Source organism: Pongo abelii, chromosome 4 (genome assembly GCF_028885655.2).
Source record: "Pongo abelii isolate AG06213 chromosome 4, NHGRI_mPonAbe1-v2.0_pri, whole genome shotgun sequence".
In the NCBI taxonomy this organism is placed as follows: Eukaryota; Metazoa; Chordata; class Mammalia; order Primates; family Hominidae; genus Pongo; species Pongo abelii.
In genome coordinates this window covers 14144525-14170903 of record NC_071989.2, presented here as the reverse complement: position 1 = coordinate 14170903, position 26379 = coordinate 14144525, and the positions used below count along the sequence as shown (strand labels likewise).

Here is a 26379-nt window from a genome sequence, read left to right as displayed (position 1 = left end):
AATATCAGAGCAATGAAACTTGTTGAAGGCATGGTTAAATCACGACTTTTTATCACTTAATTTAATTGGTGACAGTGGAGTGCCAGTACACTAAGGTCATTGATTCAACTTCTAAATAAGACTGTCAACTTGATTATACTCTTCTGGAGGAGACGGAATTTCCAGTATGGGCTATCTTTCTATCAAATAAATACCATTCATATAGTGTCTGGGTGGGCAGATCTGGATGGATGGTCAACCCCAAATTGCAGTGACTTAGCAGTGGCATTTTCGTGTTTGGGAAAGGACACATTTAATTATCCTAGGCTGGCAAGATGCTAACATTATATGTGTTCCTTTAATACCATTTTACAATTAAAGAGCTTTTGTTAATTTTACCTTAGGAGGACATTCTCTTTAAAGGTTATAATTAAAACATTATTTGAGGATAAAGGTTTTAAAAAAATCAGGTCAGAGTGTGATAGTTTTTCATTATGTGGGGTGATTTTCTAATGATCCACACTTCATGAGACTGTATCAACTCTTTAGGCCTACAATGTAGTTCTGACTGTAACTATGGCAGAGCTAATGCAGACTTCAGAAGTTAAGGGCTGAGTCCCCACAAGACTGCCCTCACTCAGGCACCAGCCACAAGCTCAGGAATTCTCAAGAGACCCATACCTCTGACCAAGTGGCTACAAATTAGGCCATTCCCTTAGCCCTCTCAGTTTCCGTAATTCACTAGAATGACTTACAGAACTCAGAGAAATGCTGTGCTTATCATTACAGCTTTCTTACAAAGATACAAATAAGTGTCAGTCAAAAGAAAAAGAGGGCAAGGTTTGGGAGGGACTCAAATGCAAACCTTTCCTGTCCTCAGGATGTGCTACCTTCTAGGCATATCATGTTTATCACCAACCTGGACACTCACCTGAGCCTTGGTGTCCTGGGTTTTTATTGGGGTTTTATTACATAGGCATACTTGATTACATCATTGGCCATAGGACAAGACTCAGATCTTTTTATTTTTTTTGAAACGGAGCCTCGCTCTGTCACCAGGCTGGAGTGCAGTGGCATGATCTTGGCTCACTGCAACCTCCACCTCCTGGGTTCAAGTGATTCTCCTGCCCCAGCCTCCTTAGTAGCTGGGACTATAGGCATGGGCTACCACACCCCACTAATTTTTGTATTTTTAGTAGAGATGGGATTTCACCATGATGGCCAGGATGGTCTCGATCTCTTGACCTCATGATCTGCCCGCCTGGGCCTCTCAAAGTGCTGGGATTACAGGCGTGGGTCACTGCGCCCAGCCAAGATCTTTAAGACTGATCTCAAATCTCCATCAGCTCCCCTCCCAGGTCAACTGATATCATGTGACTTAAAACTTCAACCTTCTCATCACATGGTTGGTGATGAGTGGTTGGCATGAGTGCTATGAGGGGCCCATGTGAATAACAGGGTCCTTTCTATCACTCAGGAAATTTCCAGGGTTTAAAGACTCCCTCCCAGGAGCCAGGAACAAAGGCCAGTACAATCTTTTATTATACAACAAGGCCTTGTCACTTGCGTTTTTGTTACCAACTCTGTGACATTTATCTCTGCCAGGTATTAAAGATCTGTGGCTTCTGTCTCTTTAACATGAAATATTTACTCATTTCCTGGAAAAAGCCATATGTTAGCTAGAAAACCTGTTGTTTGATATACAAATTCATAAACCATATAATAAATTTCTAGAAGTGGTACCATATTCAAATATAATAAATAGAAGAAGAATGAAGTATTCTTTAGGCTCCCATTATCTGACACACATGGCTTTAGCCAGATTCCCCACTGTTCTTCAGTGTTAAGGTGGAGTTAACACGTCACTATTTCTTTTTTCTGTTCAGAAGCATCACAGGATCATCCACTCTGTTTAGTGCCAGAGACTGTGGAGCATCAGGGCTTTCTATTAAGCAAGACTCATTAGTTTTAGAAAGCTTTCAATTAGCCGAACTGTTGTAATTAACTTTCTCACTGTAATTTTCAGTCATTCATGCTAAACAGGGCTGATGGAGCAGAGCATTTGTCTCTGCGTCTCCCACGTATCTGGATCCCAACCAAACTGAAATTGTAGATGAGAAAATAGATACTGTCCATTTCTCAGCTGTTACCATGATGGCACACTGTCCAATGAAGGGCACATGTCTGTTACTTGACAGGTTGTTTCCATCGTGATGTAACTTTCACATCTTTCATCAGTAGAGAGGACTGTCACTTTTTGCCTCAGACAATCCAGGTTACTTTCATTGTCTCAGATTAATAATTAATAGCATCCTTTGCCACTATCAAAAGTTTGGACAAAAATTATACAGTCCACTCCACTTTTTGGCTAAGGGAATTTAGTCAGCTTTTAAAGAAAGTTTCCTCATTTTTCCCCCGAACTAATATTGTTTTAATTTTTTTTATTTTTGAAAGTAATTCATACATAGAAGTAGAAATTTAAGCAATACAAAAAAGGTGAAAAGAAGAAAGCAAAAATTAAGATAATTTCTGGAAAGATTTCTAAAAATAATTATAAAGTGTTTTGAATACAGCCACTATCTTACACATGGTTGCATAGCAATAGGTTTTATTTAAAAAAAAATAAAACTCCTAGAGACTGGAAGGAAATTCCACAGTTTTTTTTTGGACCCAGAACCACTTTTCCAAATGACATCTTGTGTAGTAGATTAATCTATAAAATAAGTAACCATGGATTTGCTGTGGTGGAATTGGAGCTGGGGTCCTGAAGCACATTCCAGCCTCATCTTTTCTTCCTGCAAGGGATCCCTGTGTTTGCAGAAAATCCTTTTGGCTCCTCAGAGCATAGTTTGAAGACTAGTTTCCTAAGAGATAATATGTGAAAGTATATTTGTATCATAAAGCTCTCTTAAAATGTCAGGTTTTACGGTTAAGACTGATGTGCTCGGGTGGAAGGAGATTCAAGCATTGTCTGAATTCACTTAGTTGGTGGCAGAACCTAAGCTGGAAACTGGGGTCCATGTGCTCTGCTGTGCCATGCACCCACATGCTTCCTTCCAATGACCTTTCTTTATCTATGTTAATATCTAAAGAGCTGGTTTATCACTTAGTGCACTTGTTTTATTTTTAGCTTCCAGTTATGCATTATTGTATTTTCATGTGATTTTTGACATATTTTACTTTTTACAATGTACTATTGAGCATTTTAAACTTTCCTAATGTAAGACTATTTTCGTTTGGTTTAGTGAATTACAATAAAATGGGAAGATGTTATTAGGCAGTAGATTTCTTAATAAAAAGCATAACTCTCCATTTTTATGTTTTAGCTAATAGCACATATATGAAAACCTAAAATTAAGTATATTTTATATTTCTATTTAATTGTATGTAACATGCATGAAAAATGATTTAGGTGCTAGCATATAGAGCTACACATAGAAATAATAAAATAGCTTTACATTTTATACTACATTAAGCTCATGAATTGCTTTCATATATATTATATCATTAATGCATAATACTCTAGCAAGCTCAAGAATTGCTTTCATATATATTATATCATTAATGCATAATGCATATATGCATATTCATATGCATATTTATGTATGTACACATGATTTACATATCTATACACATTCTCATTTCTGGGTTGTATAATACCCAGAAATATTAAGTGGCTTACATGAAATCATAGAGTTGATAAATGTGAGAAGCAGTAGTTTAGTTCGTTTTTCCTGACTTTCAGCCTAGTCAGAGCTGTTATGTAAGGCCTTGCAGGTTGTGCAGATTTTGCACTGTGTCTCATTCAGAAAGATTATTGCGTGAATGTTGTACCTAAGAACTAGGCAATGCACCGTCGCCTCAGCTGCACATGATCCTTCCAATACCCCTTCCAATGTTGCTTTCCTCCCTTTGTCTTGTTGGGGAAACAGACATATGCATAACCAAGTGTAGTTGACAAGATAAGTGCTACTTATGGCAGAATCTCAATGCTGTACTGTGGAGTCCGGAGGAGGAGCCGATTAGTTTCCATAGGGGATTACAGAAATCAGCATAATGAAAGAGTTGATCATTCCTTGGGGGAATTTAATATTTATATTAATTTCTAGGAATTATAAAAGCTGAGTTGTCTATTAAGAAATTAATTCAGTAATTGAATTGTCCCTAGGTTTAGGGCTTCTAGCTCAGAAAAGAGCCAGAAGGGAGCTCCATTCTTCAGCCTACCTGGTTTTCTGACCATCTGGTTTTCATGTCTTAAAATGCTGCTGTCACAGCTTGGGTTAATCATATCCTGTGTGTGTAGACAGACAATGAGATTGGAATCTTGTTTAGGTTTTATAAATTGCATAAGATGCTGTCATGCTGACTACGATTCTCCAATTTCAGAGTAAAGTGATTGTCTATTCTCAAAGAACAGTCTATGTCCTTAGTGCAAATCCTTGCTAGAGACTTAATTTTTTTTTTAAATCAGTAACTGGATTGAGAGAAGTGACATTTTTAGAAGATCATTCATCTAAATCAATATTTCACAAAATGAATTTGGCTAATGATAATCCTGAGAGTTTTTTTTGGCTTAGAAATGGCTACTCTAGAAATATATAAATAAGGATCCCATAAGGAATACTGTAAGCCAGCCTATAAGGTGAACATCACTTCACAGTCTATGTGGTTTTTTTTAAAACTGTATGTAAATGAACTAAGACCCTGAGGGTCCAGAACAAAGACAGTGAGAAGGACTGTCTGGAAGTGGGACTGGAGGAGTAAGTTTTGGGTACCATAGAGTTCCCTGTAAGTCACTGACGAGGAACCCCCTGGGGTCCTGAGGAGGATTGCATTGCCCTTTAGAAAGCTTGTTCTGGCTGTAGAGTGGAGAACAAGATGCAAGAGACATGGCCGCACTCAGAGAGACCTGAGAGGAGACAGTCGCAGTCATTTCTCAGGTTGGGCTGGACCAAAATGGTAAAAGTGAGAAAGGAGACAGAACAAGGAAGCATTCAACCTTGGCTAGGAAGTGGAACTGCCAGAACTTGTGATCGGTTGAGTAGAGGTTTATGTTAGTGTGTTCTTGCATTACTATAAAGAATGACCTGAGACTGGGTTTATAAGGAAAAGAGGTTTAATTGGCTCACGATTCCACAGACTATACAGGAAACGTGGCTGGGGAGGCCTCAGGAAACTTTCAGTTATGTTGGAAGGGGAAGTAGACACTTCTCACATGGCCGGAGCAGGAGCGAGAGAGCGAAGGCGGAGGTGCTACACACTTTTAAGCAACCAGATCTCGTGAGAATTCACTCATGAGACAGCACTGGGGGGATAGTGCTAAAACATTAGAAACCACCTCCATGATCCAGTCACCTCCCACCAGGCCCCACCTCCAACACTGGGGATGACAATTCCACATGAGATTTGGGTGGGGACACAGAGCCAAACCATATCAAGGTTGTTGGAGGAGTGGCATAGGAGAGAGTGAGAAAAGTCAAAAATGACTCCAGGTTTCTTGTATTTATTTATCTATGTAGAAAATATTTACCAACAAACACATAGTACCAGACACCCTTCTAGACACTGAGGATGAAATAATGAGTAAAGTAAGGAAGACAAGGTGCCTTCCCTCCTTGCCTTCTAGTGGAGGAGACAGGCAATTATCTAATAAGCGAACATATCTACTTGGTTTTATTAACTGGACCGCAGTTCATAACAGCAAAACAGTGGATGAGGTGGGAACACCAGTCAAAGAGATTGGGAGGAATGTGGATGGCAGAATACTACACAGATGATCCGTGATTCTTTAGATGGATTTCTTTGGGGGAGACAAAAAAATTCTAGGTAAAATTACAAATCATGCAATATAGCCATTGTGTATGAGTCATAAGGAAGTTTCCAGGATTGACTGCAGTCAGCGAAGGCAATTTAAGGGGTCATGACATTAATCCCCGTGAGAAAGAAAGACATAGTGGAATGGGTGCCTACTGTTGTTTAGGTAGGAAGAGATACTTTAGAAAGCGGTGTTGAAATTATAATAGAAAAACTCAGTGTTGTTAGATGTGGAAATGTTTGGATGGGGCAATAGGTAGTTGGTGCCAGTTTCTGAGTTGAGCACCCCGAAGGGGTTCAGACTTTGTGCTGAGTAAGGAAGAGGAATTTATGTTTGAATATACTTATTTTTGTGATGTTATGGAACATCCAGCTTGGACAGATCAGATGTCCAAGTGTACAGTTTTTTTCAAACAGCCCCAAATGGATAGCTATCCAAAGGAGTAGAGCATGCAGTACAGGAGGAGCATGCCTAATCTGAAAATCTGAAATTCAAGTTGCTCCAAAATCCAAAACTTTTTGAGCATTGGCAGCTCAAAAAATTTCACACCTGGCCTCAAGTGACAGGTTGTAGTCAAAATGCAGGTGCACAACGCACAGTTTATTCAGCATCCCCAAGGGAAGAAAGACCCTCCCAGCACCCTCCAGCTTTCATATCTTTTCAGCACACTACCAGATTCCCCCATGCAAGCATGTCCAACGTATATTGTTGAATGTCCACGAATGGTGTTTCATGCACAATATTGTATAAATATGAAATATTTAATTTTAAATATTTTAAAATAAAATGTAAGTAAACATATAAATACACATTTTAATGAATACACACATACATACATAGCATATAAAATTACTTCCTGGCTACATATATATAGTGTATATAGGAAACACAAATGGCTTTTATGTTTAGATTTGGGTACCATCCCCAAGATATCTCATTATGTATATGAAAATATTCCCAAATCTGAAAACGTTCAATATACAAAACACTTCTGGTTCCAAGCATTTCAGAGAAGGCATAACCAACCTGCGTTGTGTTTCAGGCCTTCAGGAGGTCTTACCAAACTTCAACACTCAGGTAACTATTGAATCTGCAACAATTCTAAAAATGGAAAGAAATCTCAACTTCTAGGTTCTCAAGTTGCTTAATTTTTCTCCCTATTTTGTTGTGCTTTTGTCAATTTAACTCTTTTATGACATGTATAGCTTAGTGGTGATAGTGATGATTTCCTATCATTTCAAAAAAATTAGGGTTACGGTGGAGGGGAAGAAAGTATAGGTGTGTGGCTATTACCCTGTATTACTCTGACTATCCCACCTAGTACATATAGCTCTTGATAAAGCTTCCCAATACATAAAATCTTCATGTGCCAAAAAGTGTTCTCATTAATAGACATGGGAATGTCTGAAAGTCCTAGTTGGCCATAAGGAGGTGCATTTAAATTCATTGAAAAGAAGAGCAAATTTAGCAAATGCAAACAATTTTGCATTTATGTGGGGGGGGGGTATGAAATTCTTTTTGCCATTGTACAATTTCATGGGAGATTTGTTTTGTAATTGAATGAGTTGTAATATATTTATATCTCATTCTATTTAAAAATAGTGAAAAATTTTCACATTCCTTGCTATTATTCATTAAAATGATGAGGCCAGGCACAGTGGCTCATGCCTGTAATCCCAGCACATTGGGAGGCTGAGGCAGGTGGATCACCTGAGGTCAGGAGTTTGAGACTGGTTTGGCCAACATGGTGAAATCCCATCTCTACTAAAAATACAAAAATTAGCTGGGTGTGGTGGTGTGCACCTGTAATCCCAACTACTGGGAGGCTGAGGCAGGAGAATCGCTTGAACCCGGGAGGCAGAGGCTGCAGTGAGCCAACATTGCACTGCAGCCTGGGCAACAGAGCAAGACACTGTCTCTAAATAAATAAATAAATAAATAAATAAATAAATAAATAAATAAAATAAAATAAAATCATGATGAAAATGTACACTGTGCAATTACTGTGAAGATTCTCAAGGGCAGTTGTATAGAGTTTTGCTTTTTTGTCTTGTATTTTGTCTCATTTTGTGGTTATATCTTGTTCATAAAAGTCACTTTTAACTGGTTTGTTTTTTGTCATGAAATAAAACATCTTTTGGATAAGAGAAGGAGAATTTATTTTATCTTAACTTTCCTCCACTTTCTTCTGTATTTATACAACATCTTTAACATGATTTAAAATCATGCATTAGTAGATTCCTACAGTGATAGAAATGAAATGAGCTTTTGAGTTTTGAAGCTTCTGGAGTTTGAGAACTTCGAAGCCCTTTCTGTTTGCTTTGCAGTGCTATACTCTGGTTGCTCATGCATACATTTTGAAAGACAATTGATTCCCAAGCCACATTGCACTACCATGGACATGAGAACACCAGTCAAGAGCCTGGAGTCCTCTCCTCACATCCTCTTCCTACCCCTTTCAGTGCCCCTTCTTTCAGTTTTTTATTTATTTATTTTATTATACTTTAAGTTGTTCTAGGATACATGTGCACAACGTGCAGGTTTGATACATAGGTATACATGTGCCATGTTGGTTTGCTGCACCCTTCAACTCATCATTTACATTAGGTATTTCTCCTAATGCTATCCCTCCCCCAGGCCCCCACCCCCAGACAGGCCCCAGTGTGTGATGTTCCCCGCCCTGTGTGCAAGTGATCTCATTGTTCAATTCCTACCTATGAGTGAGAACATGCAGTGTTTGGTTTTCTGTCCTTGTGATAGTTTGCTGAGAATGATGGTTTCCAGCTTCATCCATGTCCCTGCAAAGAACATTAACTCATCCTTTTTTATGGCTGCATAGTATTCCATGGTGTATATGTGCCGCATTTTCTTAATCCAGTCTATCATTGATGGACATTTGGGTTGGTTCCAAGTCTTTGCTATTGTGAATAGTGCTGCAATAAACATACGTGTGCATGTGTCTTTATAGTAGCATGATTTATAATCCTTTTGGTATATGCCCAGTAATGGGATTGCTGGGTCAAATGGTAATTCTAGTTCTAGGTCCTTGAGGAATCGCCACACTGTCTTCTACAATGGTTGAACTAATTTGCACTGTTAGCAACAGTGTAAAAACGTTCCTATTTCTCCACATCCTTTCCAGCATCTGTTGTTTCCTGACTTTTTAATGATTGCCATTCTGACTGGCATGAGATGGTATCTCACTGTGGTTTTGATTTGCATTTCTCTGATGACCAGTGATGATGAACATTTTTTCATGTATCTGTTGGCTGCATAGATGTCTTCTTTTGAGAAGTGTCTATCCATATCCTTTGCCCACTATTGATGGGGTTGTTTGTTTTTTTTTTCTTGTAAATTTGTTTGAGTTCTCTGTAGATTCTGGATATTAGCCCTTTGTCAGATGGGTAGATTGCAAAAATTTTCTCCCATTCTGTAGGTTGCCTGTTCACTCTGATGGTAGTTTCTTTTGCTGTGCAGAAGCTTGTTAGTTTAATTAGATCCCATTTGTCTATTTTGGCTTTTGTTGCCATTGCTTTTGGTGTTTTAGTCATGAAGTCCTTGCCCATGCCTATATCCTGAATGGTATTGCCTAAGTTTTCCTCTAGGGTTTTTATAGTTTTAGGTCTAACATTTAAGTCTTTAATCCATCTTGAATTAATTTTTGTGTAAGGTGTAAGGAAGGGATCCAGTTTCAGCTTTCTACGTACAGCTAGCCAGTTTTCCCAGCACCATTTATTAAATAGGGAATCCTTTCCTCATTTCTTGTTTTTGTCAGGTTTGTCAAAGATCAGATGGTTGTAGATGTGTGGTGTTATTTCTGAGGCCTCTGTTCTGTTCCATTGGTCTATCTCTCTGTTTTGGTACCAGTACCATGCTGTTTTGGTTACTGTAGCCTTGTAGTATAGTTTGAAGTCAGATAGCATGATGCCTCCAGCTTTGTTCTTTTGGCTTAGGATTTTCTTGGCAATGCGGGCTCTTTTTTGGTTCCATATGAAATTTAAAGTAGTTTTTTCCAATTCTGTGAAGAAAGTCATTGGTAGCTTGATGGGGATGGCATTGAATCTATAAATTACTTTGGGCAGTATGGCCATTTTCGTACTATTGATTCCTTGTATGCATGAGCATGGAATATTCTTCCATTTTTTTGTGTCCTCTTTTATTTCATGGCTCAGTGGTTTGTAGTTCTCCTTGAAGAGGTCCTTCACATCCCCTGTAAGTTGGATTCCTAGGTATTTTATTCTCTTTGTAGCCATTGTGAATGGGAGTTCACTCATGATTTGGCTCTCTGTTTGTCTGTTGATGGTGTATAGGAATGCTTGTGATTTTTGCACATTGATTTTGTATCCTGAGACTTTCCTCAAGTTGCTTATCAGCTTAAGGAGATTTTGGGCTGAGACAATGGTGTTTTCTAAATATACAATCATGTCATCTGCAAACAGGGACAATTTGACTTCCTCATTTCCTAATTGAATACCCTTCATTTCTTTCTCTTTCCTGATTGCCCTGGCCAGAACTTCCAACACTATGTTGAATAGGAGTGGTGAGAGAGGGCATCCCTGTCTTTTTTTTTTTTTTTTTTTTTTTTTTTTAGATTTTATTCACTTTCTAATAGCTCTGCTCCTGAAAAAAAATGACTGCCTTATTTTTCTTTTTTTTCTTTTATTATTATTATTATTATTATTATTATTATTATACTTTAGGTTTTATGGTACATGTGCGCAATGTGTAGGTAAGTTACATATGTATACATGTGCCATGCTGGTGCACTGCACCCACCAACTCGTCATCTAGCATTAGGTATATCTCCCAATGCTATCCCTGCCCCCTCCCCCCAACCCACAACAGTCCCCAGAGTGTGATGTTCCCCTTCCTGTGTCCATGTGTTCTCATTGTTCAATTCCCACCTATGAGTGAGAATATGCGGTGTTTGGTTTTTTGTTCTTGCGATAGTTTACTGAGAATGATGATTTCCAATTTCATCCATGTCCCTACAAAGGACATGAACTCATCATTTTTTATGGCTGCATAGTATTCCATGGTGTATATGTGCCACATTTTCTTAATCCAGTCTATCATTGTTGGACATTTGGGTTGGTTCCAAGTCTTTTTCAAAGGGAATGCTTCCAGTTTTTGCCCATTCAATATGATATTGGCTGTGGGTTTGTCATAGATAGCTCTTATTATTTTGAGATATGTTCCATCAATACCTAGTTAATTGAGAGTTTTTAGCATGAAGGGCTGTGGAATTTTGTTGAAGACCTTTTCTGCATCTATTGAGATAATCATGTGGTTTTTGTTGTTGGTTCTGTTTATGTGATGGATTACATTTATTGATTTGCGTATGTTGAACCAGCCTTGCATCCCAGGGATGAAGCCAGCTTGATCGTGGTGGATAAGCTTTTTGATGTGCTGCTGGATTAAGTTTGCCAGTATTTTATTGAGGATTTTTGCATCGATGTTCATCAGGGATGTTGATCTAAAACTCTCTTTTTTTGTTGTGTCTCTGCCAGGCTTTGGTATCAGGATGACGCTGGCCTCATAAAATGAGTTAGGGAGGATTCCCTCTTTTTCTATTGATTGGAATAGTTTCAGAAAGAATGGTAACAGCTCCTCTTTGTACCTCTGGTAGAATTTGGCTGTGAATCCGTCTGGTCCTGGACTTTTTTTTGGTTGGTAGGCTATTAATTATTGCCTCAATTTCAGAGCCTGTTATTGGTCTGTTCAGAGATTCAGCTTCTTCCTGGTTTAGTCTTGGGAGGCTGTATGTGTCCAGGAATTTATCCATTTCTTCTAGATTTTCTAGTTTATTTGTGTAGAGGTGTTTATAGTATTCTCTGATGGTAGTTTTTATTTCTGTGGGATTGGTGGTGGTATCCTCTTTATCATTTTTTATTGTGTCTATTTGATTTTTCTCTCTTTTCTTCTTTATTAGTCTTGCTAGCCGTCTATCAATTTTGTTGATCTTTTCAAAAAACCAGCTCCTAGATTCATTGATTTTTGAAGGGTTTTTTGTGTCTCTGTCTCTTTCAGTTCTGCTCTGATCTTAGTTATTTCCTGCCTTCTGCTAGCTTTTGAATTTGTTTGCTCTTGCTTCTCTAGTTCTTTCAGTTGTGATGTTAGGCTGTTGATTTTAGATCTTTCCTGCTTTCTCTTGTGGGCATTTAGTGCTATAAATTTCCCTCTACACACTGCTTTAAATGTGTCCCAGTTCTTTCAGTTTTAATATCTTTTTGTGTACTTCAACGAAGGTTTATTTATTTATTTATTTATTTTGAGACGGAGTCTCGCTCTTTCGCCCAGGCTGGAGTGCAGTGGCGTTATCTTGGCTCACTGCAAGCTCCGCCTCCCGGGTTCACGCCATTGTCCTGCCTCAGCCTCCCGAGTAGCTGGGACTACAGGCACCTGTCACCATGCCCGGCTAATTTTTTTGTATTTTTAGTAGAGACAGGGTTTCACCATGTTAGCCAGGATGGTCTTGATCTCCTGACCTCATGATCCGCCCGCCTCTGCCTCCCAAAGTGCTGGGATTACAGGCATCAGCCATCGTGCCCAGCCTCAAGGAAGGTGTTTTACAGAGTGCAGTGTGGTCTTCTCTTGCACTGCCTAAGCTCAGAATGTAAAAATGAGAGAGAAGACGTAAGTGGGCTTTGTTCACTCTGTGTCAGGGAATGAGAATTGAATCAGTGTAACTGCATCTGCCCAAAAGAGTGGGTATGAGCTGTGCCAGGTGACAGCAGCCAGTTTCAGCCTTCAGACCATGATGGGCTGTGCAGCTCGGAGTGCAGACCTCAGAAGCTTCTCACACAGTAGCCTTGTTTAACTTTGTTGCTGGTTATAGGGAAACTATTAGCAAGACTTTGAATAATGGGGAACATAGTGTCACCAACAGAAGAAGACAAAAGTAAATTTTTAGAAATGGACAGACGAGTGTCATCCCATTCAAATTCACATTGGTTAGAATTTCATTTCCTTCTAAATTAAATTGGATTTTCAAATTTTGTGAATGTTATACAAGACAATTTAGGTACTTTAGAATGTGTTAGAATTAAGGGGGGAAATTTGGCTTTTTAGAAATAATTCATATCAGTTCAAAGGTTACCAGTTTTTGTTGTTTTTTAAAATAATTGACCATGTTTTAGGGGATATTGTCACAGATGTTTCAGTTGATTTTTTTTTTTTTTTTCACAGAGGACGATAGAGAGCTATGTGGATAAACGAATGGGTACAACGTATGGCCCTCCTGCGGGAAAGAAGATGACTGTTTTTATTGATGATGTGAATATGCCAATAATCAATGAGTGGGGAGATCAGGTATCATCATTCTATTGTGCATTTTATTTCTTTAATTTGGTATTGATTTATTCTTAGAAGAGTTTTTAGAATTTTTTTTTAAGTTTTTACTTTTTCAAGATATAATTTCTGAATTCCAGTAAAGTTCATTCTTTGGAAACACTCAAGGAGTTAGGCTCCAGGGATGGAAAGGAATGATGCTTTAATTCTGAAAGTTGTCTTTCCTAGGTTACGAATGAGATAGTGCGACAGCTGATGGAACAAAACGGATTCTATAACCTAGAGAAGCCTGGGGAGTTCACCAGCATCGTGGACATCCAGTTTTTGGCAGCCATGATCCATCCTGGCGGTGGACGCAATGACATACCCCAAAGACTCAAGAGGCAGTTCTCTATATTTAATTGCACGTTGCCCTCTGAAGCTTCCATGGACAAGATCTTTGGTAAAGTAAAGATCAAGAGGACATGGGGTTGGAGGGTGAGGAAGAACACCTGCTTGTGTTCCTTTCTGAAAATCTTCACCCGAGACCCACACAGAAAGAGCGTTGGGTGGCTCCTTGGTCTACAGCCTCCATCACTCTCAAGCAGTGTATTTCATTTCCTATAGGGATTGATTCTAGGTGTTTCCTGATTTGGATGACTCGGTAGAGCTTTTCCATCTATGGTTTTCTTTAACTGTTTCTAACTTCTTAAGCAAGGAGGTTTAACATTAAATGAACATGGAAATGAAATTGTTTCCCCATACATGAGATTGTTTCCTCGTGGGCACATAGTTTTGAGGTCTGGATTGCTGTGTTCCATGTCAAAAGTTTATGTAGCTTATACTTTAACCAACCCATAGAATGATTTTGGCCAAAGAAATAATGGCACCCAGAGCCCAGATTAGACACAATCTGAAATTCAGAGTAATTTACTGGATTGTAATAAGTTATTGATTAAATATGTAGTATTTCATAGATAATTTAGCTGAACAATCACTAGCCAAATGAGTAACCATATATGCCTACCCGAGTAATGATAATGCACTTATGACTTATTTGTGCAGAAAAGAGTGTAAATGTTTGAACACATTTATGTTAAGTATCTAGTTTACAATTTCTGAAGCTGCTATTGAGAAAAAGCTCATCAGGATTACCCTAATTAATTTCTGGCAAACGAAAATGTCATCTGGGTGCCCCAGGCTAGTGAAGTATGGCAGTAATCTCCCTTCAGTCACAGAAGTGAGCAAGGTCTGGAAACCAACAGACATTGGAATTATCTAAGCTTGGGAAAAGAAACATGGACCAGAAAAAATGACTGTTATCATTTTTAATTATTCCTTATTGCCTGGAAAATTTTACATAAAAAGTAAATGAAAGTATTTTATAATGCATGGAAAGGCAGTGACAGAAACTAGAAACCTTAGAGGACTTATAAAAACATTTTTCTTATCTTATTATAAGGTAACTTCATACATTTATCATTGTTACCCATTTAATAATATTGAAGTGGTGCAGCCAGAGTTTTCAGCAGTATTTCTTAATCAATTTTTCAGTGTTTTGAATACTTATTTTCTTAAACCTGTATCTATTTTTTGTTATACTGTATTTGAAAAAGCAAGAGAACATTAACATACTTTTCTTTTGTATATGAGTATCTATTAAAATGTATAATGACATTTTTGCAAACCCTATGCTTAATGCTTTTCATTTTCATTTAATTTCTTTGAATGGCTAATCAAAATGCTGTAATTTTCCCCTTTTCAGGTGTGATTGGGGTAGGCTACTACTGTACTCAGAGGGGTTTCTCAGAAGAAGTGAGAGATTCTGTGACAAAATTGGTGCCTCTGACACGCCGACTATGGCAGATGACCAAGATTAAAATGCTTCCTACCCCTGCAAAATTCCATTATGTGTTTAACCTACGAGATCTTTCTAGGATCTGGCAGGGAATGCTGAATACTACTTCAGAGGTCATCAAGGAACCAAATGTAAGTGACACTGAAGAAAGAAAAACAAATGACATTGCTATTAATCATATATTCTAAATATTTTTATTGATTTATTTTTTACTTGAACTGTGAACATATTTTGGAATGTTTCAGCATGGGTATTCTTTTCTTTACTGCTTTAAAACTAACATAATGAAATAAGTAAATTATGTCAGAAAATGTCAATCATGATAAATTCCAATTAAATTAGGTTTGTGTTTTAAGAACATCATATACACAATTATTTTTTAATGAAAAGAATAAAAGAAACAATTGATTTATTTTCCCAGTTCTAGTATAAGAAGAAGATATGTTTCTTATACTAAATAATGGAAACAATCGCTATGGATTTTACTATATAATAGTCTTCATATTTTAAGCTTGACATTTTAACTTAAAAAGTAATTATCTTTATAATAAATATTCAAAATTAAAAACCATTTTGTTGATAATCATCCATGATTTTTCTTTTCCATGTAACTGGATGCACTAAAAGAATTATGTACATTGGTAAAGTTGAGGAGAGGCAGCAGATTACAAAGTTCATTTAATAGAAAAATGATCATTTGTACACACACTTGAATATGACATTTCCCAGTGTTATAAGAATTTCCCTCAAACTAAGAATGCTGTGTAAAAATCCAGTATGCTTTTGTTCCAAAGCATAGCCTATGTGCCCAGGCTAAGACAGGGTTGGCCTCTCTTTAAGCCTTTCTGGAGCTAAAGAAGTAATTAAGCAAATGGGTTTTAGGGGACTTCTCCATATAAACACACAGAGACAGTTAAATTATCAACAAAACTGTTCATTAAGCACAAGTGTTGATTACTAAAAAAACCCACCATTGTCCCAGATGCTTGCAATATAGGTAACCAAACTTGCTGATTCTTTTTTTTAAAAAAAAATTATTTGTTGGTTTATTTTTAACTTTTATTTTAGGTTTGGGGGTACACGTGAAGTTTTGTTCCGTAGGTAAACATGTGTCATGGGGGCTTATTGTACAGATTATTTCATCATCCAGGTATTAAGCCCAGTACCCAATAGTTATCTTTTCTGCTCCTCTCCCTCCTCTCACCTTCCACCCTCAAGTAGACCCCAGTGTCTGTCATTTCTGTCTTTGTGTTCGTGAGTTCTCATCATTTAGCTCCCACTTATAAGTGAGAACATGCGGTGTATTAGTCCGTTTTCATACTGCTATAAAAACTGCTGGAGACTGGGTAATTTATTAAGAAAAGAGATTTAATTGACTCAAAGTTCAGCATGTCTAGGGAGGCCTCAGGAAACTTACAATTATGGTGGAAAACGAAGAGGAAGCAAGGCACCTTCTTCACAAGATGGCAAGAAGGAGAAGTGTGGAGCAAAAGGGGAAGAGCCTCTTATAAAACCGTAAGATCTCGTGAGAACTCACTCACTATCAGGAGAACACCATGGGGGAACCGCCCCCACGATTCAGTTACCTCCTTGTGGTCTCTCCCTTGACATGTAGGGATTATGGGGATTACAATTCCAGATGAGATTTGGGTGGGGACATATCATGTGGTATTTGGTTTTCTATTCCTGCATTAGTTTGCTAAGGATAATGGCCTCCTGCTCCATCCATGTTCCCATGAAAGACATGATCTCAGTCTTTTTTATGGCTGCATAGTATCCCATAGTGTATAGGTCACGCATTTTCTTTATCCGATCTGCCATTGATGAGCATTTAGGTTGATTCTATGTCTTTGCTATTTGAATAGTGCTGCAATGAACATTCACATGCAGGTGCATAGTAGAATGATTTCTATTGCTCTGGGTATATATACCCTGTAATGGGATTTCTGGGTCAAGTGGTAGTTCTGCTTTTAGCTCTTTGAGGAATCACCATAGTGCATTCCACAATGCTTGAACTAATTTACACTCCCACCAATAGCATATATGTGTTCTCTTTTCTCTGCAACCTTGCCAGCATCTGTTATTTTTGACTTTTTAATAATAGCCTTTCTGACTGGTGTGATATTGTATCTCATTGCAGTTTTGATTTGCATTTCTCTAATGATCAGTGATGTTGAGCTTCTTTTCATATATTTGTTGGCCACATGTATGTCTTCTTTTGAGAAGTGTCTGTTAATGATATTTTGGGGAAAATTCACTTTCCTTCCTACAGAGAAGTGAGAGTCAGTTTAGCAGCGTGAATATTTTAACTTGATTTTTTTCCCTCAAAGTTATTTACAAGTTAATGGAATTGTTGAAGTCAGTTTTCAAAGATTACTATTGAAATAGCCATTTTTGATGCTTATTTTAAATCAGCACAAGCAATTCCAGCAATTGATGTTATCATAAACTTTTGTCTTAACTGAATCACTGAATATACTTCATTGAACTCCTTTTATATTGAGGCAACCAGATAGCATTCTATCATTAGTAATGCAATGGCTTAAAAATCTGCAACCTGAAAAATGTTACGAAGCTAAGAAATTTCCACCAGTCTTTCATATCAAATAATGAGCTTACACATACATTTGTTATTCTTGCTATATAAACAGGAGTATTGAGCAATTAATTTCCTCAACTTTCAGTTAACTTTGGACCTTGGATTATCTGGATTAGGTGCTTGCTTTTTTTGTTCAGATAATCCAGTTTTTGCCACAAATTTTATTCACTTTGTGTTAAGTGAATACACCTTTGTAATTTTTCAGTTGTATACATGAGAGTTGTTCATATTCTATATCTTATGTTATACTCTGGCCACATGAATGTAGATGTCTTATTAAAAAGACTAATTTATTACAAACTGAAGACTTTTATGTAGAATATTAGTTTTTGTTGATTGGTCAGAGCAATTTTCAATATTATTGTTGGAGGATTTTTTCTTCTTACTTCAGAGACTGCAAATGAATAGACTACTTTCTATTTAATATACTTGAATGAGGCCAATTTGAAGTGAAGTTGAGCATATTTGAACCCTAACTTTTTAAAATGTTGAATCTTAAATCAGGAAGGATAATACTCTACAGTACTGTCAACCTGAATTCCCAATTACAGCGTAATAGGAATTACTAACACATTTTAATTATACTTTCAACAGGATCTGTTAAAGCTGTGGAAGCATGAATGTAAACGTGTTATAGCTGACCGCTTCACAGTGTCCAGTGATGTGACCTGGTTTGATAAGGCTTTAGTAAGTTTGGTAGAGGAGGAGTTTGGTGAAGAGAAAAAACTCTTGGTGGATTGTGGAATTGACACATATTTTGTGGATTTCTTGAGAGATGCACCTGAAGCTGCAGGTAAACTATCGAAGTGGAATTTGGAATTCCCCAAAAGGTGTTCCCTAAAGGGAAATCTGAAGACAGAAGATTCAGTTTATGGATGTTGAGTTTCTTTCTAGTAAACTTTACTGATACAAGCCTGAGACATAGTAGATGCTCAATAAAACTAGGATGAGTGAATTAATGCATTATCATGGAGTTTAAAGATGAACTATTTTATGCATATCACGCTTGGATATTAAAGTAGAGTTGGGGGGCAGGATTCGGTAGGAGAGAGTGCACAGGACTTGCAGTCTGGCAGACAGAGGTGAGTTTGAGGAAGGAATCCACCACACATTAGTTAGCTGGGCATCTCGGCACTCTCTTGAACCTTATTCATAAAAATAAAAGTATTACTATATGCATCACATGCACCATGGGGAGTCCATGAAATGTTTTCTGTAGAATGGCTTGGGCAGTCTATGGCCTGTAGTCACTGCTAAATGAAAGGCAGCAAATATAATGATACTTATTATTATTCAGGTCATCCCGAATGTGAAAATAAAAAGGAAAACTTCCAGTTGTATGAGAGGGTCATTAAATGTAATTGGAATGAGATGGCTGCTGTGGGGCAAGCTTTTGTGATTATGGTTCCAGGGGAAATTGAGATATATGACTTTTCTTATGAAAAGAGGCAGTGCTCCACTTTTTTTCCCCCTCAGAAGTAACTAGGCTTAATTAAAAATATTTTTCTTTCATTTAACCTCTTCTAATACTGAGGATGGATTTTAAGTTAATTTGCAGATTTTTAAAAGCTTGTTTAAAAACATGCTATGTATATCTTGAAAATGATTGGAAATGACTAGGCAGTGCTTCTCTAGAATTGATAACCGTAAGTGTGAACTATCAAAAGTTTCTGAGTGACAATTGCAAAATAATGTTTATTTCTGGAGATGCAATTGGAATGATCCTTCTACAGAAAGAAGCTGACACATTTTATTTTAATCAGGTCAAACACATACAAAAATCCTGTAAGAGTAAGGGCATCTTACAAGGTAATTAAAATTTATGTAATTTATTCCATGTAATTCAGAAGGATAAATAATCAGATTATGATTTTCAAGGACCAAAGCACAACTGCTGCATTTTGGGGGTGTGGGGGAGAGTCTAGAGACAAATGCATAACTTTTTGTGTCATTGAAACACTTTATTTCTCAAAGCTTGATTTGGGCATTTATGAGAGTTGTGACTATTGGAATTGGATTAGTGAGAGCTTTGCAGATAGGTCAATCTTCATGATTGTGTTAAACCATTCTCCTCGTTTGTTATAAAAAGATTAACATACTATTATGTTAGGACACAGTCAATTGAAAATAATTATGTGCTGTAAGGTTTGAAAGATCCACTCATTCTTCTCGTACACAGTGAAATTCTAAGTTGTTATTGGTATATTCAACTAATGTGTCCCTTTTTTCCCTGTTACTAATGTTAATTGATTGTGAATTTATAGATGCCCAATTTAGCTTTTTCTTCGGCATTATGCTTTTTTTTTTTTGAAACAGAGTCTCACTTTGTTGCCCAGGCTGGAGTGCAGGCTTGGCTTATGGCAACCTTGGCCTCCTGGCAATTCTCCTGCCTCAGCCTCCCGAGTAGCTGGGACTACAGGCACACACCACCAGGCCTAGCTAATTTCTGTAATTTTAGTAGAGATGGGGTTTCACCATATTGGTCAGGTTGGTCTTGAACTCCTGACCTCAAGTGATCTGCCCACCTTGGCCTCTGCTTTGTAGTTAACACTAGAAAAGTGTTAAGCTGGTATATTATATGTTTCTAATTTTTTAAAAAAGTATATTGATTTTAATACATCTTGCCCTAGTGAAATAATCGAATATGCTTATTCATTTAGGAAATTATTTTTCTATTTCTCTCAACCCTCCACCCCATATTCTAATTCACTTCTATTTTTACCACTGACCTGAGATTCATGAATTATAAAAATTTCCTGAGTAAATGCAATAACCTTTTTCTTTTTATTCTTATCAAACAGTTGTGTAATTCTTGACCTCCCTTGCTGATTCTGACATTGAGTCCCTACTGTTTTGACTTTCACTTGACCATTAAGCTAATATATCTGGGAGGACCTTTGAAATGCCAACGATCAGTTGTGGGTTCAAATTCAATTCAATGACGATTACATTATTTGAAATTGACTCTTGCTAGACAGGAAACAACAAAGACTGCATATGATCACAAAAATCCTAATGCTTCTATTGTTTTCTTCTGTTTTTGCAAAATACACACACTATGGCATTTTGCTTAAAATGAATGTTATATCTGTAAAACAGATTCTAAGTTCAGATGACTATAAGTAGGTTTTTGAAAGTCTTGTGATGTGTGTTTCAATTCTTCATTTTCATGTTCTGACACCATGGTATGCCTATTCCTGGTGTGCCTATTCCTCTACATGTCGATAGTGCTTGTCAATCATTGTTTACCACAAAGAAGTGATAAATACTTGAGGTGATGAATAGGCTAATTATACTGACTTGATTACTATACAGCGTATGCATGTATTGAAACATCACATTGTATCCCATAAATGTACGATTATTGTGTGTCAGAAATAAAACTTAAAAATGCTAAAAAAAAAAATGAATGTTATTCAGTGTTAGGTTGTAGAGCTTTGAGTGTATTAATTTAGGCTGAAGTAAAATGCAGGTATTTGAAGAAACCTAACTGATTCTCTTTTCCCACCAAAGGTGAAACATCTGAAGAGGCTGATGCTGAAACGCCTAAAATTTATGAGCCAATTGAATCTTTTAGTCACCTAAAAGAGCGTCTGAATATGTTCCTGCAGCTCTATAATGAGAGCATCCGCGGCGCCGGCATGGACATGGTATTCTTTACAGATGCCATGGTTCACTTAGTCAAGGTACAGTAGCCACTCTGAGTAGCGCCTTGTAGAGGTGACAGACATTTGGCTTCACACCATGGTCCTCTCCCTCTTTCATTTTCATTTCCTAGGAGAATCTTCAGTTTAAAATTAGACTCCATGCTATATTCCAATTTAATTTCTAAGCTGAATGCAACATGTCGCACCTTATAGGCTTGAAATAAGAGCCTGTGTACTTTAAATGTGTGATGTGATAATTTTATTCAGTGTTTCTATATGGCTTCCAGCTCAGTGCTTTCACCACGGAGGATGAATATGGTTGACATCTGAGTTCAGAGCATAGGCAAAGTCTGCATCTTTTTGTATCATGCAAAGAATATCCTATAAAAAAATAGTACATAAGCCTTGAAGACATTATGTTATGTGAAGTAAGCCAGACTCAGAAGGGCAAATACTGTATAATTCTACTCATATAAATCCCCAGTGTAGCCAAAATCAGAGACAAAAAGTAGAATGGAGAATTCCAGGGTTGGGTGGAGAGAGGATTGGGGAGTTAGTGTTAAATGGGTACAGAGTTTCAGTTTTGCAAGATGAAAAGCATTGTGGAGGTCAGTGGTGCTGATAGTTGCACAACAATGTAAATGTACTTAATGATATTGAACAATATACTTAATGGTTACGGTGGTAAATTTTAGATTATGTGTATTTTACCACAATTAGAAACAATAATTTAAAAATAGTGTATAAACAGTTGACTTTGAGATGAAAATTCTGTTAGAATGAAATCCACCAGGAAAGTATAATTTCTATTCTAGTTTCTCATATGAGAAGGGGCTCCCAAACCCAGGGCCGCAGACCAGTACCTGTCTGTGGCCTGTTAGGAACAGGGCTGCACAGCAGGAGGTGAGCAGCAGGTGAACAAGCAAAGCTGAGTTCTGCATCCAGTGGCATTAGATTTTCATAGGAGCGTGAACCCTATTGTGAATGCTCATGTGAGGGATCTAGTTGCACGCTCCTTATGAGCATGGAATGCCTGATGATCTGTCACTGTCTCCCATCACCCTCAGATGGGACCATCTAGCTGTAGGAAAACAAGCTCAGGGCACCCACTGATTCTACATTATGGCAAGCTGTATAAAATTATTTCATAATATATTACAATGTAATAATAATAGAAATCAAGTGCACAATAAATGTAATGCGCTTGAATCATTCCAAAACCATCACTCACCCCCGTCCCATCCATGGAAAAATTGTCTTCCACAATACTGGTCCCTGGTGCCAAAAAGGTTAGGGACTGCTGATATGAGTCATTACCGTATCCATTTTTAGGACAGTTGATCCTCAAAGGTTGGAAGTAGAATATATTATTTTGTTTGAAAACTTATGTGACTTAATTTATCTATAGTGCAAGATAATGCCATTTAAAAATCCGTTGTTGATATTCTCCCTTTGTTGATATCAACTGCTTTTCCAGACTACGTCCTTTTAGTTAGAAAGAAAATGATTCGACATTGCCTTCCATGATTTAGGTTCCACCATGAGGAACCACTGCACAATTACAAATTGTCACCTTTAAAAATTACTGAATCTACAATTGGAGGGGGTTTTAGAGGTTATCTAGTCAACCATTCTTCTGAAAATAGGGATTGCCTGCTCCTTTTCCCTGCAAGAAAGAAAAGCATTTCTGCAAGGCTGGAGTAAGTCAGAGAGAGGGAGGAAGACAGAGAGGCTGTTCAGGAGTTGGGTCTCCCCAGCACGAGGACACTTGGCTTGGCAACTCTGTGGATTCTCAGAATCTGAGACATCTGTACCGAATTATGAGCTCAAATATTCTTCCAAAGCCAACTATAGATAACATTTTGAAATTCGCTCTTAATTTATAGTTGATTAAGAGTTGTTTCAGGAAGAGTAAACATTCTGTCATTTTTAATAATTAAAAGGAAGAAAAAGAAAAGGAAAATGTATTTTCTAAATGACTATTACCAAAGGCAATTTCATGACAAATTGCCTGCCTGCTGGAGACAGAATCTGATTGACCTGGGATTTCATAGCTCAAGTTGAAGATGCAGTTATTTATGTTAAGTGTCATGCTTGAGCAAGTTCACTAGAACTGCCATTTTCTCTGTGATTCGCAGCCCAGACGATGAGTGAGGAGGCTTTCTTGAAACACTTTGGGTGTGATGTTGGAGGTGTGAATGCTTCGGTGCTGGGGCCTCGCTGGTGTTTTCTCTCACTCTCTGCCTCTTGTCTGTCTGCTCTGGAATTGGCCGAAGAATCCGTGACTAGAGTTTTTGAGCTAAAATGTTGCATTCCTCTCCACTTCCTGGCTGGCCCTGTCTTCTCTCATTTTCTGTGCACAGCACATCCACGGTCTGTGTCATGCTGCTGTGAGCCTTGAAATACGTGGCCTAGTTACAAGGCACGATAGAAGCCAAGAGTCAGAATTGCAGACAAAAACTGCAGCAAAACAGGGTATGATATGAGACCAAGCCTATTTCTTAGTTGGAAACTCAATTTTCGTTCAATACAGTGTATCTGTGTGATACCTCTTTTGTCTCTTTGGTGAAAGTTCAAACCATGGTGTATATGGTTTTGCATGATCTAGTTCCTGCTTACCAGCCAGCCTCCTGAGTCATGCTCTGCCTGGTGTGTGATCCAGAACAACGGGCTGCTTATGGGTAAACAAATCATGATCCTGGAGCGCCTCCCCCATGTGCATTCCCCACACATATGCTACCTTGTGGAAAGTTTATCTGTGTGTTTGTTTCCCTATCAGAAGACTAGGCTCTAGGAGGGTGGGTTCCCGTCTTAGTGACCTCAGTCTTGACAGGATGGACCACTGCTGAGAACCACACAGAGAATCTGGATACATTGTCTGGAATTTAATCAAGTCCCCCAAGTAAGCCCTGAACAATCCTTTGCTGCCTTATATCCTGATATTTCCATACCTCATACTGAAGTTCTCACCCTAGGGGACACTTCAGGCCTTTTGCTAATTCTGAGATATTGTGTGTCTCACGTACTTCTAGTCATCCAAGTCAAAGTCCAGCTCTGCACCTGAGACATACCTCACCCAGGCGGGGATGTTTCCCTGGCATTCTTTTCTCTGATTGCCATCACTCCTGTCTCTGTACCAGTGTTCACCATGGCTCATGACCCCAGCCTCTGTCCCCTGTTCCAGCGTGAGCTCCTGAGGGGCGGGGTGGACATTATGACGTTATTCATTTTTGAGTACTTGCTGATGAAATTAAAAACGCATATCTCCATCTCACAATCTGTATATAAGAGGACAAAATAGCCCTATTTGAGGGTCTCACTGGATTTAACTAGATTATGAGGTTTTGAGTCTGCTTTGCAAGCCTTCTCTGTTCATGTATCTGCTCCTTTGTCAGATATGTTTTGAGGGTTTACCATGTGTTGGAAACTGAGAATAGAACATTTTAATATAAGACCTTGGCCCAGTTCCAAGTAAAGGTTTTGGGATGAAGATTCCTTAATACATAATTAACGACATCTTGATATATCCACCCACATCAAAGGAAATGATGATGGTTGAAAAGTGGCAACCAAGGAAAGACACAGAATGTTCTAGTGTGGCTTCCAGTAGATCCTTACCCGCCGTCTGTGCCTCTTGAAGCTGTGTCAGGGGAAGATCTGAAGAGGCATGTGTGACCACCTCCACCCACAATGACTCTGGCGAGAACCACATAGAGGGGACAAGCAAGAGGCTGGAAAAACAGGGCATGTGCACCTACCGGTCCTGCAAGTTCTCAGGTCCACATAGAGATGGAAAACGTGTTCTCCTTTTCCCAAGGTTCACACTAAACTGGGAAAGTAATTCAAAACCAGGCATATTTTCAACAAGAATAGAATGCACTGCAGCTAGTGAGGGAATTCTGAGAAAGGATGTTTAACAAAACCTTGGCAGAATGCAGAGCCCCAGTGACTACAGGAAGCTTCCCTGGCCGTGGAGAAGTGACCCCTTCCGTCCCTGCCTAGCCTCTATCATTCTTCTAAGAAAGATGAACATCACAGTGATACCCCTAGGCTCAAAATGCAGTTAGGAGGGAAAGAGAAACAGTTCTCACATAAGGTATAAAGAACATCAAGGGGAATTCTATTCCCATCTCTCCTAGGTAGGTTTGGAAGACTGGTGGTGTAACTAGTCCATTCAACACCAATAAAGCCAAATAAACATGAACTTCTGCCACAAGGGGGCTGTGGAGTAGTCTGGGGCTATTGAACAGTGTGAAGTGCCCCCCCGTCCCGACCCATCTATAATCACTTATTGGTAGATACCTTAGGTATCACTGTCTTTGCCAAGTAATAGGAGGGTGTTTATTCTCATTTTCTTTCTTTTTAAAATTCCAACATCTATACCATATGTATTAGTTCATTTTCATGCTGCTGATAAAGACATACCCAAGACTGGGAAGAAAAAGGTTTAATTGGACTTATAGTTCCACACGGCTAGAGAGGCCTCAGAATCATGGTGAGAGGCGAAAGGCACTTCTTACATGGCAGTGGCAAGACAAAAAATGAGGAAGATGCAAAAGCGAAAACCCCTGATAAAACCATCAGATCTCATGAGACTTAGTCACTACCACAGGAACACTGTCGGGGAAGCCGCCCCCTTGATTCAATTATCTCCCACCAGGTCCCCAGCACAACATGTGGGAATTATGGGAGTACAATTCAAGATCAGATTTGAGTTGAGACACAGCCAAACCATATCACCTTATTTTGGGGGCTTTTCTTCCCTTCAATTTAAATTTGAACACTTTTCAAATGTGGAGGATATTGTCATCAACCACAATGCCCTGTGTGCCAAGGGTAGACATTGTTCTGACATTTCTGTTCTCCTTCCTATCATACGCTATTAGGTCAGACCAACTAACAGGAATCCTCAAAGTCCCCTTTAGATAGATATCTCCTTTAAAAGCCAGAGCAAGCACGGTCTGGGCTGTGTGCTGACTTTTCTGCCCTGGTGTCCTCCTACTTCCTAAAGGCACACCCCAGGGTTCCCACCCCGTCTGATGCAGCCCAACACTGTTCTATTTCAGAAATGCCCTCATTCTGTCAACCAGTATATCTCCAGTCTGATCTTGAGACACCTCTATCTTCCAAAATAATAATTAGGCCTTATTCATATATTGAATAAATAGGAAAAATAGAACATGTACATGTTGAAAGATACATGCTTTTTCTG

General features: G+C 38.3%; 1 protein-coding gene across 1 annotated transcript in view; it reads left to right on the top strand.

The window, feature by feature from the left end:
* DNAH5 (dynein axonemal heavy chain 5) overlaps positions 1-26379 on the top strand; it is a 323290-nt gene that overhangs the window by 206592 nt on the left and 90319 nt on the right. The window contains exons 48-52 of the mRNA XM_024247511.3: positions 12983-13105; positions 13313-13526; positions 14829-15052; positions 18115-18313; positions 21034-21206. Coding sequence (XP_024103279.2) covers positions 12983-13105; positions 13313-13526; positions 14829-15052; positions 18115-18313; positions 21034-21206 — 933 coding nt within the window. The remainder of the gene's footprint in view (positions 1-12982; positions 13106-13312; positions 13527-14828; positions 15053-18114; positions 18314-21033; positions 21207-26379) is intronic.